Genomic DNA, 19971 nt, shown 5'->3' with positions numbered 1-19971 from the left:
TCTTTAACGATGTCCGTCCCCCACACTTGCTTCGTGATCTTAGTGCTCCATATCTCTCACATCCTCCACCTTCCGAGGGTCCTTCCCACTCTACTTCAGCTGACTCTGAGGATCCGTTGCAGCAGCTGTTAACTAAAGTGGATTCACTTTCTGAGCGGCAAGACAGACTCCAGTCTATGCTTGAAGCTTTTCAACTTCAGTCCATTTCCGAGCGAGAGCGTCTCTTTGCTCAACAGCAGCAGCTTCTTGATGGCCAGCAGCAACTTTTTGCAGCCCTTGGATTTCCATCCCCATCCTCTTCCTCACATCCACCATCTCCTTAGTACTTTATTTTATTTTGTTATTTGTCACTCTGCACTACATTTATTCATGCATTGTTGTTTTTTTTTTTTCATTTGCGGATGATATCTTGTTATTTGATTTTCGGAAATGCTATATTTGGATGATGTTTTATGCTTAATTCTTATGTGTTGCTTGATGACTTGGTGGAGTTGTTGGTTTGTTTCTTAAGCTTATATGGAAGTGTTTTTAATTACATTGTGTATTTGAAGATTTGTTCATTTTTAAGGGGAGACTCTGCCGAAATTTTTGCTCGCACACAATTGGTAATATCTTTCTTGAATCATTTTTTATGATCTTTTTTTTCAATTGCATGTTTCTATTTTTTTTAAGAGGGTAATAAACATGATGGGTTTTTTTTTTTCTAATGATATTTTGGTTAAATATTTTCGGTCTTAGCATGAATTACTAGTAATTTTGATGATGAAGGGGGAGAAGTCATGTATTTTGAATATGAAGACATGTAATACATATTTTTTGTATTTCAAGCATTTATGCATGTTTTTGAAATATTAAGGGGGAGCTTTCAAATTATATAAATCAAATATTCAGGGGGAGTTTTTGATTTATGTGTTTAATCATGTATGCCATGTATTAAGGGGAAGTTTAATATCAAAATACATGAGATGTTTGTCATCATCAAAAAGGGGGAGATTGTTAGCCTAAAGGGCTACACATAATGTAATTTTGATGATAACAAACATGTGTCTTAAGTAAAAATAATAAATATTGTATTTCACATTTACACTAGTTTTTGAAGGATAATATTTATGCAAGTGAATCAAGTGAAATCAAGATTGAAGACACTCAACGGACAACGGCGAAATCAAGAATAAAGCTTAGAGCTCAACGGACGAATTATTGCGAAAAATTCTTGTAAAGCCGGTATGATTTAATTGATGCATGATTTAGCATTTGAGAAGCTCAAGAAATTAATTTAATTAAATACTTTTCATAAACTAAAATATTTTATTTTTATAAAGTAAAGTATTTTGTGGATTTAAGTAAATTGGACTTAAATGCTAAGATTTGAAATCTTTGATTTTAATAAGTATCAAATTTCGGAGTTGGATGTTTTTTTAAACATTTTAAATATTTTGGGCCATACTATAATTTATGAATATTTTGAACTAAAGTGAAAGATTTTGAGAACTTTGAAAAATATGGGTATTATGTTGAAAAGGACCTTTGTGCGAAACAATAAAATCTTTGGGGTCATATCATAATTTTAAAAAGTTTGGGAAAGACACTATTCTTGAGAAGTTCTGAAATTGGACCTATTTGCAAATTTTTCTGACGTTTTGGGCCATATTATAATTATAGAAAGTTTTGGGCCAAAGTGTAATTTCAATGAACAGTGTTACTGTAGCAATTCAAAAATAACGGTAATATTACTGTTCCTGAGCGGCTAGCCGGATAAATCAAGCGGCTAACCGCTTGAGCGCTGGAATTTGCCTATAACGGCTAGTTTTTGGGCTTCCACTATAAAAACTCAACTCAAACTTCATTTTAAGCACCAATACATGCAAATATAAGATCATACAACATATATTGAGCTTCCAAGACGCAAATCATTATTGATTGAATCATTGTTGAGCTATTAGTTGCATATCAACTCTTAAAGAGAGTTTTTGTTGTAATTTTCATTCCTTACCAAATTGTGAGTGTTTAAGTGTGGGAAACACTTGGGGTGAAGAGATTGGGGAGATAATCTCTTGGTTGTAAAGGTTCATTGACACCTTGGAAGTCAATTGTAAAAACTTGAAGCCTTGGGAGGCTTAGATAGTGAAATCCTCGAGCTCGGTTGGCTTGGAGGCGTGGACGTAGGCGGGGATTGCCGAACCACGTAAAAATCCGCGTGTTTGTTTTTCTCTTCCCTTGCTCTTTTTATTTTTACGCTTGCTTGAATTTATTGTTCTCTATTTCATTAAGGCGTTAGATTGATTTATTGTGCGAATCGTATTGCATTATTTTTAAAAACCCAATTCACCCCCCTCTTGGGTTGCGTTACTTGCATTTCATCAACGAGTCTTAACTCCTAAATTCGCGGTATTCTTTTGAATCAACGTGAGTTTAGTTGTTCTTTTATTCCGGCATTCTCTAGAATCAACGGAATATTTTGAACTTTAAACTTCCGCTGCATCAAAACTGCAGAAAGCAACTACTTAAAGAAACAAAGTGAAAGATCAAAGCTTTAAAGAATGGAAATGCAGATTACTTTGTACAGTTTTGGAAGAGTAACTACGACTGAAAGAGAAATTAAAGGACTAAGCTCTGTTATTGAACTCAAAATTCTCTGCTTGTAAAAGTTACAAAAGACACTTATTTATACTAAGTAAGACTTATCCTAATATGATTAGAAAACCTATTTTAATAAGACTTATGCCTAAATTAGGAATATTACCCAAATAAGCAATACTTAAACCATAAGACGCTAAATAGGAAACCAAATTAAACTAGAATACAAATTAATTAAAATATTCCTAAATATTATACATTTAAATATAATTAGGATTTCTTCAATTTCTTGCTCTGCATCATTCCCGCCAGGTTGGAGAAAATTCGTCCTCGAATTTTGTATGTTGTAGTCTTCAAGAACATCTTCATGTGCATAAGGATTAATTTTTAAAACAGAGCTTCGACATAGACGACGAACTTTAAATTTTCCAACTTTTGTAATAACGTCCATCCAATCACTCCAATGGCGTAAAATAAATTATTCTATCAACAACTTCTCCAATAATGTCTTCTCGTATTGTTCGTGTCGAACTTCAACATAGTTGAGGAAAAACGATTTCTTCTCATAATCCACTAACTGTTGAAAAATATCACAACTCTTTTTGTCTTCTTTCGGCAAATCAAGAGAACAATAAGAGATTGTATCAACAACTATCTCTCTCTCCTCCACAAGATCAAAAGATGGATGAACAATTACTTCTTCTCGTCCCACAATATCAAGATACTCATCAAATTTCGGCGATTGATCCAAATCAATGTCTTTGTGTTGAGGATTTGTTGTAGACATGAATTGCCAATTAATATTCTCCTCGGAAGGAATAATATTGTCGAAAGGAACAAAGTTACCATTTTCCTCATTATCTTCATAACAAACATCATCGTGAACAACTTCATCAAATCCATATGCATGCTTTATGGGTAAAGATTTTCTATCTCGAATTTTCTCTAAATCTTGAGAAATTGAATGAAAAATCCTCAACATCTTAACTAAAACATCTCTCAAGATGAAATCTTCACGTCGATGTTGTGATTTCATGATATAACTTTTTTCTTTTTTTTTTCCTATGCCTTTTTGGTGTTGTTTGGGTTTTCTTTTTTTTTTTTTAAACTAAACGGAAAAAAACAAAAAAGGAAAAAAAAGGAAAAAAAGGAAAGGTTTGGTGGTAGATGGAGTTAGATTGGTGAGACCAGGTTTTAGCTCTGATACCAAACTGATGCAGCGGAAGTTTAATGTTCAAAATATTCCGTTGATTCTAGAGAATACCGGAATAAAAGAACAACTAAATTCACGTTGATTCAAAAGAATACCGCGAATTTAGGGGTTAAGGCTCGTTGATTCCGCAGAATACCGAGAATTAACTGTTCAAATACTCACAAAGAGATTTGAAAATTGAAATGTTATTGAACTCAAAATTCTCTGCTTGTAAAAGTTACAAAAGACACTTATTTATACTAAGTAAGACTTATCCTAATATGATTAGAAAACCTATTTTAATAAGACTTATGCCTAAATTAGGAATATTACCCAAATAAGCAATACCTAAACAATAAGACTCTAAATAGGAAACCAAATTAAACTAGAATACAAATTAATTAAAATATTTCTAAATATTATACATTTAAATATAATTAAGATTTCTTCAATTTCTTGCTCTGCATCAATGCGCCACAGTGAATCATTGTATTTGTATCAAGTCCCCTCTATACAAAATTTCTGAATCCTCCGCTACATCTAATAGTTCAGTAATCAAATGACCTACATCTAATAGTGTAGTAATCAGATGATCTGTCGTTTAGATAGAGTGAATGAATCCTTGATATTTCTACTGTTTGTAATGCTGTTGCTTTTGCTTTGGACTGCAAGACTAATCGGACTGCAAGATTAATCGGGTGATTAGGCATTTTCCTCAGTCGTATTTAGTGCTATTAATATCCAGTTGATAAAGAATGCCATAACTGTTACCCTGTGTGACTGTGTCTATAACTAACAGAAAGTTCCCAAATCAAATTCCACATTAAAACACTTAAAAATGAAATTAGGCAGCTGTTAACTTTTCTTTTTTAGCTTTAGCCCATCCCTTTCCATTTTCTTGCAAAATTACAAACAAAGCCTCAACGGCCAGCATCTTCAAAAATTTCACATTGTAAGGCACCAAAAATTAACTGATTCTATGTATTAGCCGAACCTGCTGTCCATGAAAATTCTGAATTTCTGCATTATTAAATATCCAATATCTTCGCTTGATACGGTATTGATGTAGTAGGTCATACAACTTTTCTGACTTCCGTAAGAATTACAACAAATGAAAGTTGTATAATTGATCACCCACGTGAAGTGGTTTCATGTATTTTCTTTAAACCAAGAATCCACGGTTATCTCGGATGATATTGAGAATTATATGAAAGCCTTATATCTTCTATATCTATATATATGAGAAAGAGGGTTGATATAATATGCGATGTTACGCCTAATAAGATATAATTGGGTGTCCATGGGGCCCACACCACAGAGGCAAATTCTATAAGAAATATTAGAGGAATAAGAATAGTAGAAAGTTCAACTACAAAATAGCAAAAGGTACGATTTTTAGACCACTTGATGCAGTGGGGTGGTGGAAGCAACAGAACATGAAAGCAGAAGCTGAATTATAGGATGTGAGAACACTTTGATGAGCAAGATATCATTCTAAAATAGAATTCTACCTAAGCATGAATAGCAAGACTGAAAACGTACTAATTAGGACTCTAAATCAAGTTTAAAAAAAAACTACTTGCTCAATTAATTAAACTCTAAAATAGTTGTCCAAGCTATATCACTACGGTAATATCTGTTACGGACCTTTTAATCCCACCCAAGATACCACATGCAAAAATATCAAACAAATAAAAAAAATAGATGGAGAATAAAATTAATCATCCAATACAAGAATTTACATGGAAAACTCCTATACTAGCCGTCAAAAACAACGAGAGAAAAATCTACCATGTAAAAAATTATTGCAATCACTCTAGTATTTTTTTTCTCACACCCAAAACCCCAATAACAACTAATCTCTCAGAAGACCTACCATTTCTCTCACACTAGAAACAGTCTACTTGCAGAGAACTAAATGTATTCTTTTTCTTATACTAGTTATATTCCTCCTTAAATAAGTCAAATCGCAAAGCAAAAATTACTTATTCCTTAAATAGGAATCCTACTAAAGAGGAAATACCCTAATAAATCCTTATTGAAAAACAAGACATATTTCCTAATAATCTCCACCTTATTGAGTTTTTCAATTAGGTGACAAAACATGATCCACCATGTATCCATACAACTATGTCATCTCCATCCTTTTTACTCAACCAAAACTACACTCACATGGAGCTAGCTTATGGGATTCACTCCATCATGGGTAAAATCTTGTCCTCTATCCAACAGCCATAATTCTTTACACCGAGAATCATCATACTTCTCCAGAGTACACATATTCGGCACATGTCACTCACCTTGTTGAAAATATTCACTCCCATGTTTGGCTTCCTTGAGAGTCTTCAGCGATCGACACAAAAATTCCACAACACAACTTGCATAAATTCCAAACCATGCCTTATGTGCAAATCTTATAGACCCGCCAACAATAACACATTCTCTTTCATGACATGCCAAAGAGGCTAAACCAGTCTCTCATGGAGAAAAAGGACTCACAACTAGCTGATATTATCAGTATCTCCATCTATAATTTAGAGCTATTTGTTGAACTTGCTCTATTATGACAATCTTCTTTAAGGTGCCTTAATTGTCTACACACCTCCAAAGGTTTCCACAAGTGAGAACAAGTTTACATCACCCTTGCTTTCCTTGTGTAACCATATTAATAAATATATCTTGATTTGAATTTGCCACAAGCTAACATTTATTCTTCCATCAAAATTTTCTATTTCTACCTTCATAGGTTTTGAAAACCTTGTTGGGGAAAAATCAGGTTTTTAAAATTTTTATAAAACCTTTTAAGGACCGCTCTCATATAATATATAGGAATACGTAATTCAGAAATCGTACCTTGAAAATCTGAGTTGGCTTTTTCCGCTGAAGTGATTTAGGCTCCTAGATCACGATCCGCCACCACCACTCCTGTTAGATCACGATCCGTCACCACCACGCTTGTTAGATCACGAACTGTCTCCAATGATCTTCCAGGTTATGACTCAGGTTCGATCTGCACTTGACGTGTGGGCGCCTTTATCACTACCAAAGCAACTAGCACGAGAAAATTTTTCTCTCAACAATGGAGAGAAAATTCTTTTTCTCTGATCTGTATAAAAAGTGGCTTCTCTACCTTTCTTTAGGGAAAAATAAGCCTTATATATCTCCCTTTAGTGAAAACCCTATGCTCCAAATAATGCCCTAAATAAAACTCACGTTTATTTACTTTTTCAATAGGGGACCCACCTTGTAAAATAACATAAGGCCCCTTATACAAAAGCTAATTAAATGGAGCCTCCCACTAAATGATATATTTAGGCTTTTGACCCAAATCGCTAGTTATCTTACTTATTAGTCCAGTAGTGGTGCAGTCAATTAAATGAGCTAATCCGGGGATCATTTGGGAACATACAATAGTGGCTACAATAATTAGGTCTGTAATTAAACTAGCCCAATTATTTAATTCCAAATCTACTCCACTAAAAGATTGGAACTGACTTCCATAATTGTATGCTCGAATAATAATTCGTCCCAAGCCACATTGATTTCTTTACTGCACAATCCTTTGTACCACATCGTTAATTAAATTGATATCTCAACTGTCCAATCAATTTAATAACATCTTATTCCTTGATCCTTACTGGTTTTCTCTAATGATCATTTTCAACATACTAAATATGTTGACACACTCTGGCCAGAGAATTCTATGATCAAGTGCCGAAAACCCATCAAGAGATGTGTTGTACAAATTCTATATTGTTAATCCATAACTCCAATACTCATAATTGCTCCCACCAAGATACCGGGTAATCTTGACCACAAGAATGTGTCGTGCCCATTGGTAACTCAAATGGAATAACAATTACAATCATGAAATCATAATTAACTCAAGATTAAGATTACAGTAAAATCAACGCCTATGAGATTTAATAAGTCTGACAGTTATTACAAAGTTAATTAAATCTCATATGTGATCCTGTTCAATGTAGTCGTACTACATTAATAAATTCATACATGATTAAGACAAATCATTCAATGAATTTATTACAGTCTATACCTAAATAAAGTGCCCAACTTTATTTGTCAACTGCGAACTAAATTTATTTAATCATAAGATAACTTGTATTTATGTCTTCTGTGAATCCACATGGTGATCACATAAATACATATAATATGATTAAATGGACTTTAATACAAATATTAATGCAATTAAGATATTTGAATAAAATACCTCATTTATTTTATTAATCAGAAAAATTGTTTATTACAATTAAATAAACACATAGGCTTTTAAAGAGCATATTTTCCCAACAAACCTCAGTGCTGACATCTTTGAATTGGGTTGTGGCCTCAACTCTGATACCACTTGTAAGGGAATTTTAATCCCACCCACGATTCCACAAGCAAAAATATCAAACAAATAATAAACAAAAAATAGATGGAGAGTAAAACTAGTCACACAACACAAGAATTTACGTAAAAAACTTTTATACTGGAGAAAAATTGTGGCCACCAAGAATAACGAGAGAAAAATCTACTATGTGAAAAATTATTACAATCACTCTAGTATTCTTTGTCATATCCAAAACCCCAATAACACCCAATCGCTCGATAGACACAAGGTTTCTCTCACACTAGAAATTGTCTACTTGCAGAGAACTGGTTGTTGTGCTATACAAACAAGTAAACCCAACCTTCCTATATATATTTATTATTCCTTGCAGTAAAAGTATTCTTTTTCTTATACTAGTTATATTCCTCTTTAAAAAAATCAAATCTCAAAGAAAAAATTACTTATTCATTAAATATGAATCCTACTAAAGAAGAAAATATCTTAGGAAATCCTTATTGAAAAATAACAAATATTTCTTAGTAATATATATAAATATATATAGCTGTTGTGTGGGAGTCGAGCAACAATTACAGAAAATTTTCTATGTATGTCATCAATGGCCTCTGTGAGTTAGTATATCAACCTTGATTAGGCTTTGTACCGTTTTGAAAGCTCCACTACTGTATCCCTGCGCTAAAACTGCATGCACTCCACACATAAAGGCTTGAGTAATTACAATTCATAAAATTAAAATTTTTAGGAAGTGCCTGCACCATCTGGTTTCCGATCGATTTCTCTTCTAATTAGTAATAATTATTTATTATGTGGGCCCAAGCTCTTGCGTTTCGCACGACCAGCTTAACCATGGCCCCTAATCTTAATTAACTATTGGATGTTTTGCTACGTCACAATCATCCGCGAGTTGGTAACGTCGGCTTCTTGAATCTATAAATATCAGATCAAACCAGAAATAAGAACTCGCTCATGCTCTACTTATTTTTGGGTTTTGATTATGCTTTCCCTGGATCTCTTCTGATTTGAAGAATATGGAAACTCCTTCTCCTTGCGCAGGTTTTTTAGCCAATTTGAGCTGAATAACAATTACAATTACATATTTTAATATATGTATTATTTATGGATCCATTGTCTATATTAAACTTTCAGGCAAGAGTGAATGGTCACAGGGTCTCCCACCATCTATATTAAGTATTGCTGATGATGAGAAGGATGTGAAAGTTGACAATCTTGATCTTATTTTTGTCCCTCAATATGGGAGAAATCTCAACTACATTGGTTAGTAAGTGAGTGCAAAATTACTTTTCTCTATTATGTTTAATAAACGGATGGGTATTGTTATTATGTATTACTTAATAATGTGACTGTCATTTTAAGATCTCTTGATATAAACAAGAAATTATATTTTTTAGTGTCCACTGCCCATGTACTTCGTCTTTCTTAATAATTAAATAAAACTATTGTGCGTCACTGAGTTATTTACGTTAATAATTTGTGCTAGTTTGTCAATAAAAGTGAAATCGCATGGTATTGTCCAAATCAATTTAATTAATTATGCTCTCTTTCTTCTTAAATAATTTCGTAAAAAAAGAACTATATACTAGTTAGCTAATTGTTGTGGCTTGCAGGCGAACCAAGATCTCTATAATCAATTGCGAATATTTATGTTTTTAAATGCAAGTCCTAACAACCTTCCAACTCTGGCACAAGTATTAGTCAAAGGAGTTACTGTACATGAAATTCAGAAGTCAGCATTGGACCATCTTTCACTTCTGCTTCATATGTGTGTTTGTCGTTTGTTTCTTTAGAGATATAGACGGGCCGGGCGAAGGCATATCACTATTATTGTTATTATTTTATTTTTATTATTTTTAGGGTGGGCTAAAATGATTTTTAGTGAAGGTTTTAGTATGTTGAAATTTATTATGAACATATTTTATTGAAAGTTTTATCGAAGGAAAGAAAATAAGAGTGAATAAGAATTTATTCTTAATTAAATTTCAGGAAATTAAAAATAAAAATTAAGTTACGTTGTAATTTGTTAAGCACTTAATTGAGAAAATTATAAAAGATTAGGATCATAAAATTTTCCCATGAATCAAAATATTAAATTGAAATTGAAATTGAGATGATTATATAGCAAATCAGATTCTTTAATTTTTTTAAAATATAAAATTTAAGCATTTAATATTGTGTTTTAATTTTTTTTTCATCATCAAAGTTTGAGGGTAAAGAGTGAGAGAGGCTTTCTGGTAGAGAGAAATGAGTTGAGGTTGAGATGAATAACTTAAAAGTATAAAGAAATTTAAAATATTATTAAAAATGTTAATGGTAACATTGTGAATAAATCTATTTATAAAGACTTCTTTGAAATTTTACCCAAAATTTGGCCCACAAATGGCTTCACCATAGGATATAGATCGTTATACAAGTATAAACAGATGACTTATCTCAAAGAAGATGCGTAGTACAAATGCAGTGTTAATTTACTCGGTAAGCATTTAACACTAAGGTCCTATTTAGTATTGAGGTAGTATAATATTTAAATTACGTATTGTTGTGAAAAAAAAAAGTTGTGCCAAGATCCTATTTAGTTTTGAGATATTATAATATTTAAGCCACATACTATTGTGAAAAAAATAGTAATAAAAATAAAAATTAATAGTATGTAGTAATCGTGACTTTTTAACAATAATTTTGATAAAAATAAAATAAAATAATTATAAATTTTTATCTTACAGTCGTTGGTTCAATTTAATTTAGTTTCCAAGTCCCAGCAACGCAACTAATTGTTGCCAAACAAGTCGCAACACCTTCATTCAAGGTGCTTAAATTTTAGCGCCAATTGAGTGAATTACTACTCCATTAGTAAAGTTAATGTGCACGCAAGAGAATAACCAGGACCCAGTTTCCTATACCCATTCGAATTAGAAAACAAACGGCCTATAAAAATTCTCCTAATATCCGTCTTCACATATACTACTTGATTTCCAAGTAACGGAGTTATGCTTTTTTATCTCTTCATTCATTATTCTCCAATCAATTTACCCACCAACATCTTCTTAATTTCATCTCCAATAGTTTCTGATTTCTTTCCCGCCGAAACAAATTCTTCGGCCATTCATTCTTCCATCAATTTACCCACCAAAAAACTTCCTAATTCCACCTCTAATTCTTTCAATTTTAATCTTGTTAAGATTGTACTTGAGGCTAAGCATCTCAATGGAAGAATTGGCAGCAGAGATTCATCTTTTAACCCAAACAGATTTTTTCTCTGATGGCCTCTGCTTTTCATCTGGGTTAAGCATGCCACAGTACAACAATTAACGAACTGTTCATTTCTTGCTGGTTGAAATTAATATTCAGTCTTTCATCAGCTGCATCAAGAATCTTTTCAGTGTGTATAACAAATGTAACTGCAAAAGATTACAGATTATAGGCCGAAGCATTTTCTTTAAAAAGATGCCATTGTGTGAAATAAAAAGAATGTTCTAACCGGCAAGAAGGAGACTCTAATGGAAGCAATGCTCATGAATTTATGATTCTATTTCGAAATATTACCTTCACTTTTGTATGATTTTTAGATAGCAATGCTCTGACAACTTGAATATGCAACGAGTTTGCCTTTCATGTGGAATTGTAAAAGAATGTCATGTTTCCCTTCCACTCTGCAAATAACCTGAAAATTATCTCTTTCTTTCTATAATCTTTCAAATAATTGTTTGGTCAATTGATATTCCTGTAGATTATGTTCCAAAGATATTTGATTGAAATATGAAAAGATAAAAGAGGGAGGGTGGGCAAAGATGATAAAGGAACTTAGAAAACTTAAAGTAGAAATTACAATTTTATTTACCTCACAATTTTGAGATTCAAAGATAAGGGATAAAATTGCTAAAGAATGTCTTTCTTTTTGCATTCTTTTTTAAAGTATAAAGTTTCTCTGTTTTCAAAAGAAATTTTTATTACAACAACTCAACATTATTTAGAAATAGCAAATCCAAATGCGAATCAAACAGGGAGTAATTGTCTTTGTAATTTTAGCAAGGGATGAACAATATTAATAATTGCCCATTTAATTGAGTATAGAAAAATATGACTAAAAATTTCGAATCCAAATATACCACACAATGGAGGAAAAACAAGTGCTCCATTTTACCCACCAAAAATCAACACAATGTTTCATGTCGGCTTCAGGTTTTATCCAACTGAACAAGAAGCACTGGAGATCTATCTCCTCAATAAGATTACTCAAAACCCTCATCTTTATCAAGGTGGTCATGATATTTCGGTTAGAGATTGGAACTTTTATGGGCGTGATGACCCTAACGATAGTTGGAAATTGTATGGAGGAGATCAGTTACTGGAAGGCCAAGCAATACACTTCTTCACAAAGTTAAAGAAAGCGTCTCCTAAGGGTTCAAGATTCTAGTGCTTGGCAGGGTAAGGATGGAGCCAACTGTTGAAAAGTCAGCAACCAAAGCCAACTTTTTCAAAAAATACACAGCTGGCATGCAAGCTTTGGAGAAATGACAAAACGTGTTAAAACATTGGCCAAAGTTGGCACTAACCCTTGACAATTTGAAAGGAGTTCAAGACTTTTGCTTTGAAAATGGCAAGCATGAATGGCAAGACTCAGCTATAAATAGAGGAGCGATTATTCATTCTAAGCATCCCTAAAATTTATTAAGCTTATAAGTTTTTAAGCTTTTGAGACTTTTGAGTGTTCTGAGAGTGTGAGCAATTGGAGAGTGTGTGAGAGTACTAGGTGTATTTGGATTATGGGAAAATGAGGTTTCTTTACTCAAATTTGTACTCAAATAATTGTTAATCATACAATTATTTTTCTCTTACTCCCGTAAACATAGGCATATTGTCGAACCACGTAATTCTTGTGTCCTTTATTTTTTTGTGATTATTCAGTGCGCTTGATTCCTCATTCTGTGCACAACAAGTGGTATCAGAGCCGACGGTTCGTACTTAGGGGGATACGGTATTGTTCAGGTATATGGTATTATTCCCGTATACGGTACTGTTCACGTACAGTACTATTCACGAATACAGTGGAGACGGCCATTTGTACTTGGGAGACAGTCTATTGTAAGTAGTGTGTATTTTTGCATGTCTAGGAAAGTTATGTTAACAAGGCGATAAGAGTCTACGGATTCTGGTTTTTAATTGGGACCGAGTTCCCGTCCAATCTCCTGGGAACTTTCTTGGTGCATTTATTCACATGAAATTAACATCATTGAGACTGTTTTTCAAGTGGAAATAGTTCGTTGAGAAAATGGTAGTAGGTGAAACTTTCAGAATTGGGGAGAGATCTACCAAGACAATTTCAGGAGACATTTCAGGTGGGAGGCGAGATTTTTCAAATCGCTATTCGGCACCTATTATAGGAGGCCAAAAGATCGATGTTGAAAAGTTTGATGGGAAAATCAACTTCAGCATGTGGAGGCGCGAAGTTATAGATGCCCTTATTCAAATCGATCTCGATGTTGTTTTGAAAAATAAAAGACACTTGTATTATGATGAAGAAATTTGGGATCGTACGAAAGAGAAAGCATGTGGTCAGATCAGATCTTGTTTGACCGAGGAGGTGAAATACTTGGTGAAAGATGAGGAGTGTACGATGACTTTGTGGCGTACATTGGAGGAGAAGTGCCGGCTGAAAAGTCCTGAAAATTGTCTTCATGCAATGAGCCAAGTATATGGCTTTCGAATGAAGCCTGGGGTATCAATGCACGATCATGTCTCAAGATTTGAAAAGTTACTTGTTGATTTGAAGAATCTTGATGAGAATATTAAAGATGAAATCAAGGCTATAATTCTGTTACACTCACTACCAGAGGAATATAGTCATTTTGTGACTACTTTGATATATGAGAAAAGCGTAATCATCTTCAAAGATGTTTGCACAACATTAATTAACTTGGAGATTCAGAATAATGATAAAAATTCTGAACGAGCATCGTCTGAAGCTTTGGTGAGCAGAGATTGGGCGATAGAGAAAAAAAAGAAGCGTGGTAGAAAGAATTCTCGATCCAAATCGAGAAGCATGAATATAGATCGAGACGAGTGTGCCTTTTGTCATGAAAAGGGTCATTGAAGGAAAGATTGTCCAAAGGCTCAAAAGAGAGATGAGAAGAAACCAGCATCAGCAAACATGGCACGGAAAGATGAAAACTCTGATTATTCACTAAGTATTACTCCTACAGCATACGTGGCTAGTTCGAGTGACTTGATACTAGAGCAACCTATCATTTGTGTCCCATTAAGATTACGAATTTCAGCGAATTAGAATCTGGTGCAGTTATGATGGGGAATGATCATCCTTGTCACACAATGGGGATAGGAACAATTCGGCTCAAAATGTTTAATGGAATGATCAGAGAACTCAAAGAGGTTAGATTTGTTCCAGCTTTATCTAATTTCTGTGGGTGCTTTGGAAGCTAAAGGCTACAAGATTACCATTAAAGATGGCACAATAAAGTTTACACATGAGGCTATAGTGATTCTACAAGGAGTTCGGCGTCACAATTTGTACTATTTGAAGAGAGGTACAACTGATAAAGCAAATGTTGTTGAGGCGCACAGTGACACCACTAAGCTATGGCATGTACGACTAGGACATGCTAGAGAGAAATCTTTGCAAACTTTGATGAGGCACAAACTCTTAAAAGGTACCAAAACCTGTAAATTAAATTTATGTGAGCATTGTGTAGTAGGCAAGAAAACAAGGGTCAAGTTTGGTACGGCTAATCACGATACTCGTGAGATCCTTGAATATGTTCACAGTGATGTATGGGGACCAACCAAGACTGCATCAATTGGTGGAAGCCATTATTTTGTTACATTTGTTGATGATTTCTCTAGACGTGTGTGGGTGTACACCATGTGACCAAAGGATAAGGTTCTAGCGATTTTCATAAAATAGAAGAAATTGATAGAGACTCAAACTAGTAGAAAGATCAAAGTATTACGGTTTGATAATTGGGGTGAATATACTTATGATCCATTCTTGCAAGTATGCCAGAACGATGGTATTAAAAGACATTTCACGGTGAGACATACTCCGTAATAGAACGGTGTGGCTGAGCATATGAATCATACTTTACTGGAGAAAGTATGGTGTATGTTATCTAATGTTGGTTTAGACAAAAGTTTTGGGCTGAGGCTGTGAGCTACGCAAGTCACTTAATTAACCGGTTGCCTTCTATTGCAATGGGAGGTAAAACTCCTAGGGAAAGGTGGTCTGGAAAGCATGCACAAGATTATGATTCCCTTCGTATATTCGGGTGTCCAGCTTATTATCATGTCAAAGATAGTAAATTAGATCCTCGTGCTAGAAAAACTATGTTTGTGGGATTCAAAGATAGAATAAAGGGCTTCAAGCTTTGGGATCTCGAAGACAAAATGTTTGTATGTAGCAGAGATGTCACGTTTAATGAAGTTTCAATGATGAAAGTTTCAAGTTTTCAAAAGGTGGAGAACAAGACCACAGAGGTATTGCAGCGGGTGGAGTTTAATGCAACTCCATATGTACCAATTAATTCTACATCAGAGAAGGATTTAACTATGGAAGTGACACCTAGAGTTGAATAAGAGGTTATTTCTTCTTATGTCCCACAAAATGAAGAAACAATTGATGATGTAGATAATGATGATTTTATAGCAATAAGGAAGCCAAGAAGACAGATAAAGAAACTGGGAGAACTTACTAAAGACATTATGGTAGCCTATGCACTTCCAGTTATTGATGATGACATCCCCAACGCTTTCAGTGAAGCATTACGAAGTAGTGAAAGTGACCAATGAAATTTAGTTATGGAAGAAGAGATGAAATCTCTCTATCAAAACCAGACTTGGGAACTTATGGAGTTACCAAAAGAGAAAAAAGCTATTGGCAATAAATGGGTCTACACCAAGAAGAAAGGATCTCCGAATCAATCACCTCCTCGATACAAGACAAGGCTCGTTGCAAAAGGTTTTGCTCAGAAAGAAGGTATTGACTACAATGAAGTTTTCTCTCCAGTTGTAAAATATACTTCCATTCATATGAGTTAGAGTTGGCTCAATTAGATGTTAAGACGACGTTCTTACATGTAGATTTGGAGGAAGAAATCTATATGACTCAGCCTTGTGGTTTCAAAGTTGCTGGAAAAGAGAATCATGAGTGTAGGTTGATTAAATATTTGTACGGACTGAAGCAATTGCCAAGGTAGTGGTACAAAAGATTTGATCAATTTTTACAAGGGTAGAAATTCACCAAAAGTGAACACAAGCATTGTGTTTACTTTAAAAGACTACTAGACGGAGCTTTCATCTATTTGTTACTCTATGTCGACGAAATGCTTATAGTTTCGAAGAATAGAGATAAGATCGAAAGATTAAAGAAGCAGTTGCCTTCTGAGTTCGAGATAAAAGACTTAGGTGATGCACAAATAATACTTGGAATGTAGATTTGTAGAGACAAGAAGAATAGGAGCGTATGGTTGACTCAAAAGTCTTATTTGAAGAAAGTGCTAGAAAGATTCGGTATGGATGACAAAATTAAATCGGTATGCACACCTCTAGCTCCTCCTTTCAAATTAAGCTCTTCTTCATGTCCTATATCTCAAGAGGAGCGCAATTACATGGCTCATGTTCCATATGCTAATGTTGTAAGTAGTCTTATGTATACTATAGTATACACGAGGCCCGATATATCTCAAGCAGTGAGCATGGTTAGTAGATACATGCACAATCTGAGTAAAAATCACTAGCTTGCAGTGAAGTGGATTCTCCGATATCTGTATTGGACAGTTGATGTTGGGTTATTATTCAATGAGGATTATGGTCAACAATATGTTGGGTATTGTAATTCTGATTTCGCCGGAAACATAGATAAGCGAAGATCAACAACGAGCTACGTATTCACATTGGGTGGATGTCCGATTAGCTGGAGGTTGATTTTACAATCGAAAATTGCTCTGTCCACTACGGAAGCAGAGTACACGACAGCAACTGAAGCTGTAAAGGAAGTTATCTAGAAAGGCTTGTTAGGTGATTTAGGAGTAATCCAAGAGAACATTGTAGTCTTTTGTGATAATCAAAGTGCGATATTCCTCGCGAAGAATTAAACATATCATGCTCGGACGAAGCACATAGATGTGAAATATCATTATGTGAGGGAAATTATCGAGGGTGGTGATGTGTTGTTGAAAAAGATTAATACCAAGGATAACCCATTAGATATATTGACAAAGATGATTTCTGGAATTAAGTTTCAACATTGCTTGAAAATAATTCAAATTCTTCGAATGCATTAAGTTTGGAGAATTTTGAACTACGGTTGCCTTGATCCTAAATTTTGGGTACGTAGGCAGTCACAGAGATGCAACCACTTTGGGGATGATGGTTCGTTGATAGTCGGTTTAGATTTGGACAAATCTTCGCCGAGATGGAGAATTATTGAAAAGTCAGCAACCAAAGCCAACTTTTTCAACAAACACACAGCTAGCATGCAAGCTTTGGAGAAATGACAAAACATGTTGAAAAATTGGCCAAAGTTGGCACCGACCCTTGACAATTTAAAAGGAGCTCAAAACTTTTGCTTTGAAAATGGCAAGGCTCAGCTATAAATAGAGGAGCGATCATTCATTCTAAGCATCCCTAAAATTTGTTAAGCTTATAAGTTTCTAAACTTTTGAGAGTTCTGAGAGTGTGAGCAATTAGAGAGAGTGTGTGAGAGTACTGGATGTATTTGGGTGCTGGGAAAATGAGGTTTCTTTACTCAAATTTGTTAATAATACAATTATTTTTCTCTTACTCCCGTGGACGTAGGCATATTGCCAAACCACGTAATTCTTGTGTCCTTTATTTTTTTGAGATTATTCGGTGCGCTTGATTCCGCATTCCGCGCACAACACCAACCTTATTCTTGCTCACTGCTCTGATGTTCAGATTTTAGGATTCAAGAAAAGATTTAAGTATGAAAGTGATAGAAACACTGAAGAGAATGGGGATAGATCATGCATGAATTTACTATTACTCCAGCTTTGTTGGGGAAACAATATTTGCATAAAGCACTCGATTTTGTTCTCTGTCACATCAAAAAGAATGAGCCAAAACACCACTCAGAGAACATCCAAGAAGCCAAGGAAGTCCAAACAAGTTGGTGAGAAGAATGACTCTAGAAAGACAGCTTTTGGTTTAAGAGAAAGTTGAAAGATATTTTACAAGGTGGGCTCCTATAACAAGCTCTGCCACTTTTGACTTTATATTATCTTTTAATTTAAATCAAATATTTTTTTGTTTAATAGAATTAGAAAGAGATAAAATAAAAAAATGCTTGTTTTTCCACAAAATAATCGAGAAGCTACAATATACAAAATAGATTAAAAAAAATTCTCTTTAACTTTGAGAGAAAAAGTTTTATATTGCTAGTTGCGTTTATTAATGATAAATGCACCACATGTCAAGTGCGGATCAAACTTGAGTTATAACTTAAAAGATCGTTGGTGACAGATCATGATCTAATAACATTGGTAGCAATTGATCGTGACTTCGGAACCTAAATTATTACTACTAAAAAGTAAAAGTACAAATACAATTTCTAGATTATAATAATTATATATGTTGTATAATAATTGCGATCAAAATATTTCCACTGCAAAATGTTTTTTAACCAACACTCTCAGCAAGATAGCTTATAATAATAAGATGGCTAAGCAATAAATCGGCGTACAAAAAATTTGAACCTTATTATGGATGTGAGATAGCTCTTCCTTCAATGCAAATCTAAATAAACTAAATTGGTAAGCCGGGTAAGATTACAAGTCCACGCAGAAGGATCTTTGATTTCTTTGTGTTTTCCTTATATACCTAGCTTAATTGTTTTTGTGCCAATTTTCCACACATCAAGTTTCTCTGAGCTCACTGTCCATTATAGTTAAAGTTACAAGCATTATGAAATGGTACATCCCTTAATATTGTGCCATCGAAAACCCTGAAACTGTTTATTACATTCTTCAAATCTGTACCGTTTTTCTCTGAGTTGTCATAATACTTATTAACAACTCAAATCCATGATATTTCTCTGAGCTTTTGCTGATAAGAAAAATTTGCACCGAGGAATGATTGCAGAGATTCAAAAGATCACTTCACTGGTACTGATGGCATATGAACTGTCAAATGGAATGATTATTAAATGATTTTCCTGTGTTTTGTTGATATGCTCTGGACTTATGTTCAAAGATTGAAAACCGGGTGAGACATGAACATATAAGACAGAAATTGGGCAGAGATGATTAGCAAGTGACAAAAGTTAAAATATTGATTGCAATCTTATTTAATCTAAGAGAAGAGAGAAAAAATAGTAAGGGATTTCGTTGATTTTGCATTCTCCTTTAATCAAGCAACAGGTTCATTGTTTTCATAAATTATTTTGTGATAAACCGACTGAACATTGTTTTCCTTTTTTTTTTTTTTTTGGCATTTTTGAGATTCAGACAGTAGAAACAGCAATGCAAATATGATACAAACAGGGCACAATTATCTTTGTAATTCTGGCAAAGGATGAACTGGATAATTATGCACATTTCATCATGTATCACAAAATATGACTGCACAAGACTGAAAATTTCAAATCCGGGTTTTAAGCCAAAGCAAAAGAATATATGCTCTCAATTGCTTAGTTCATCCTTAGCAAACTATATGCTTTCAATTGTTTGCATTAATGTTTTCCTGAAGAGCTCTTTCTCTCTGTTATCGTTAGCAAACTCTCTGCTCTTAATTGTTTGCATCTAATTTGAGGACTCAGGGACAGGGAGGGAAAATGTTTTATCCTGACAATATAATCCTTATTTGTGCAGGC

At 34.0% G+C, this 19971-nt stretch overlaps 1 protein-coding gene across 1 annotated transcript; it reads left to right on the top strand.

Moving 5' to 3' along the window:
• The first annotated feature begins 14280 nt into the window (after window positions 1-14280).
• On the top strand, window positions 14281-15015 carry LOC127899799 (uncharacterized mitochondrial protein AtMg00300-like). Its single transcript, XM_052433924.1, has 2 exons — window positions 14281-14350; window positions 14507-15015. Exons 1-2 carry the CDS (start codon window positions 14281-14283, stop codon window positions 15013-15015), a joined length of 579 nt encoding a protein of 192 aa, XP_052289884.1.
• The last annotated feature ends 4956 nt before the right edge of the window (window positions 15016-19971 follow it).

The sequence above is a fragment of the Citrus sinensis genome, chromosome 9 (genome assembly GCF_022201045.2).
Source record: "Citrus sinensis cultivar Valencia sweet orange chromosome 9, DVS_A1.0, whole genome shotgun sequence".
In the NCBI taxonomy this organism is placed as follows: domain Eukaryota; kingdom Viridiplantae; phylum Streptophyta; class Magnoliopsida; order Sapindales; family Rutaceae; genus Citrus; species Citrus sinensis.
The sequence above is the reverse complement of the archived record's forward strand: the minus strand, read 5'-3'. Positions and strand labels throughout refer to the sequence as shown.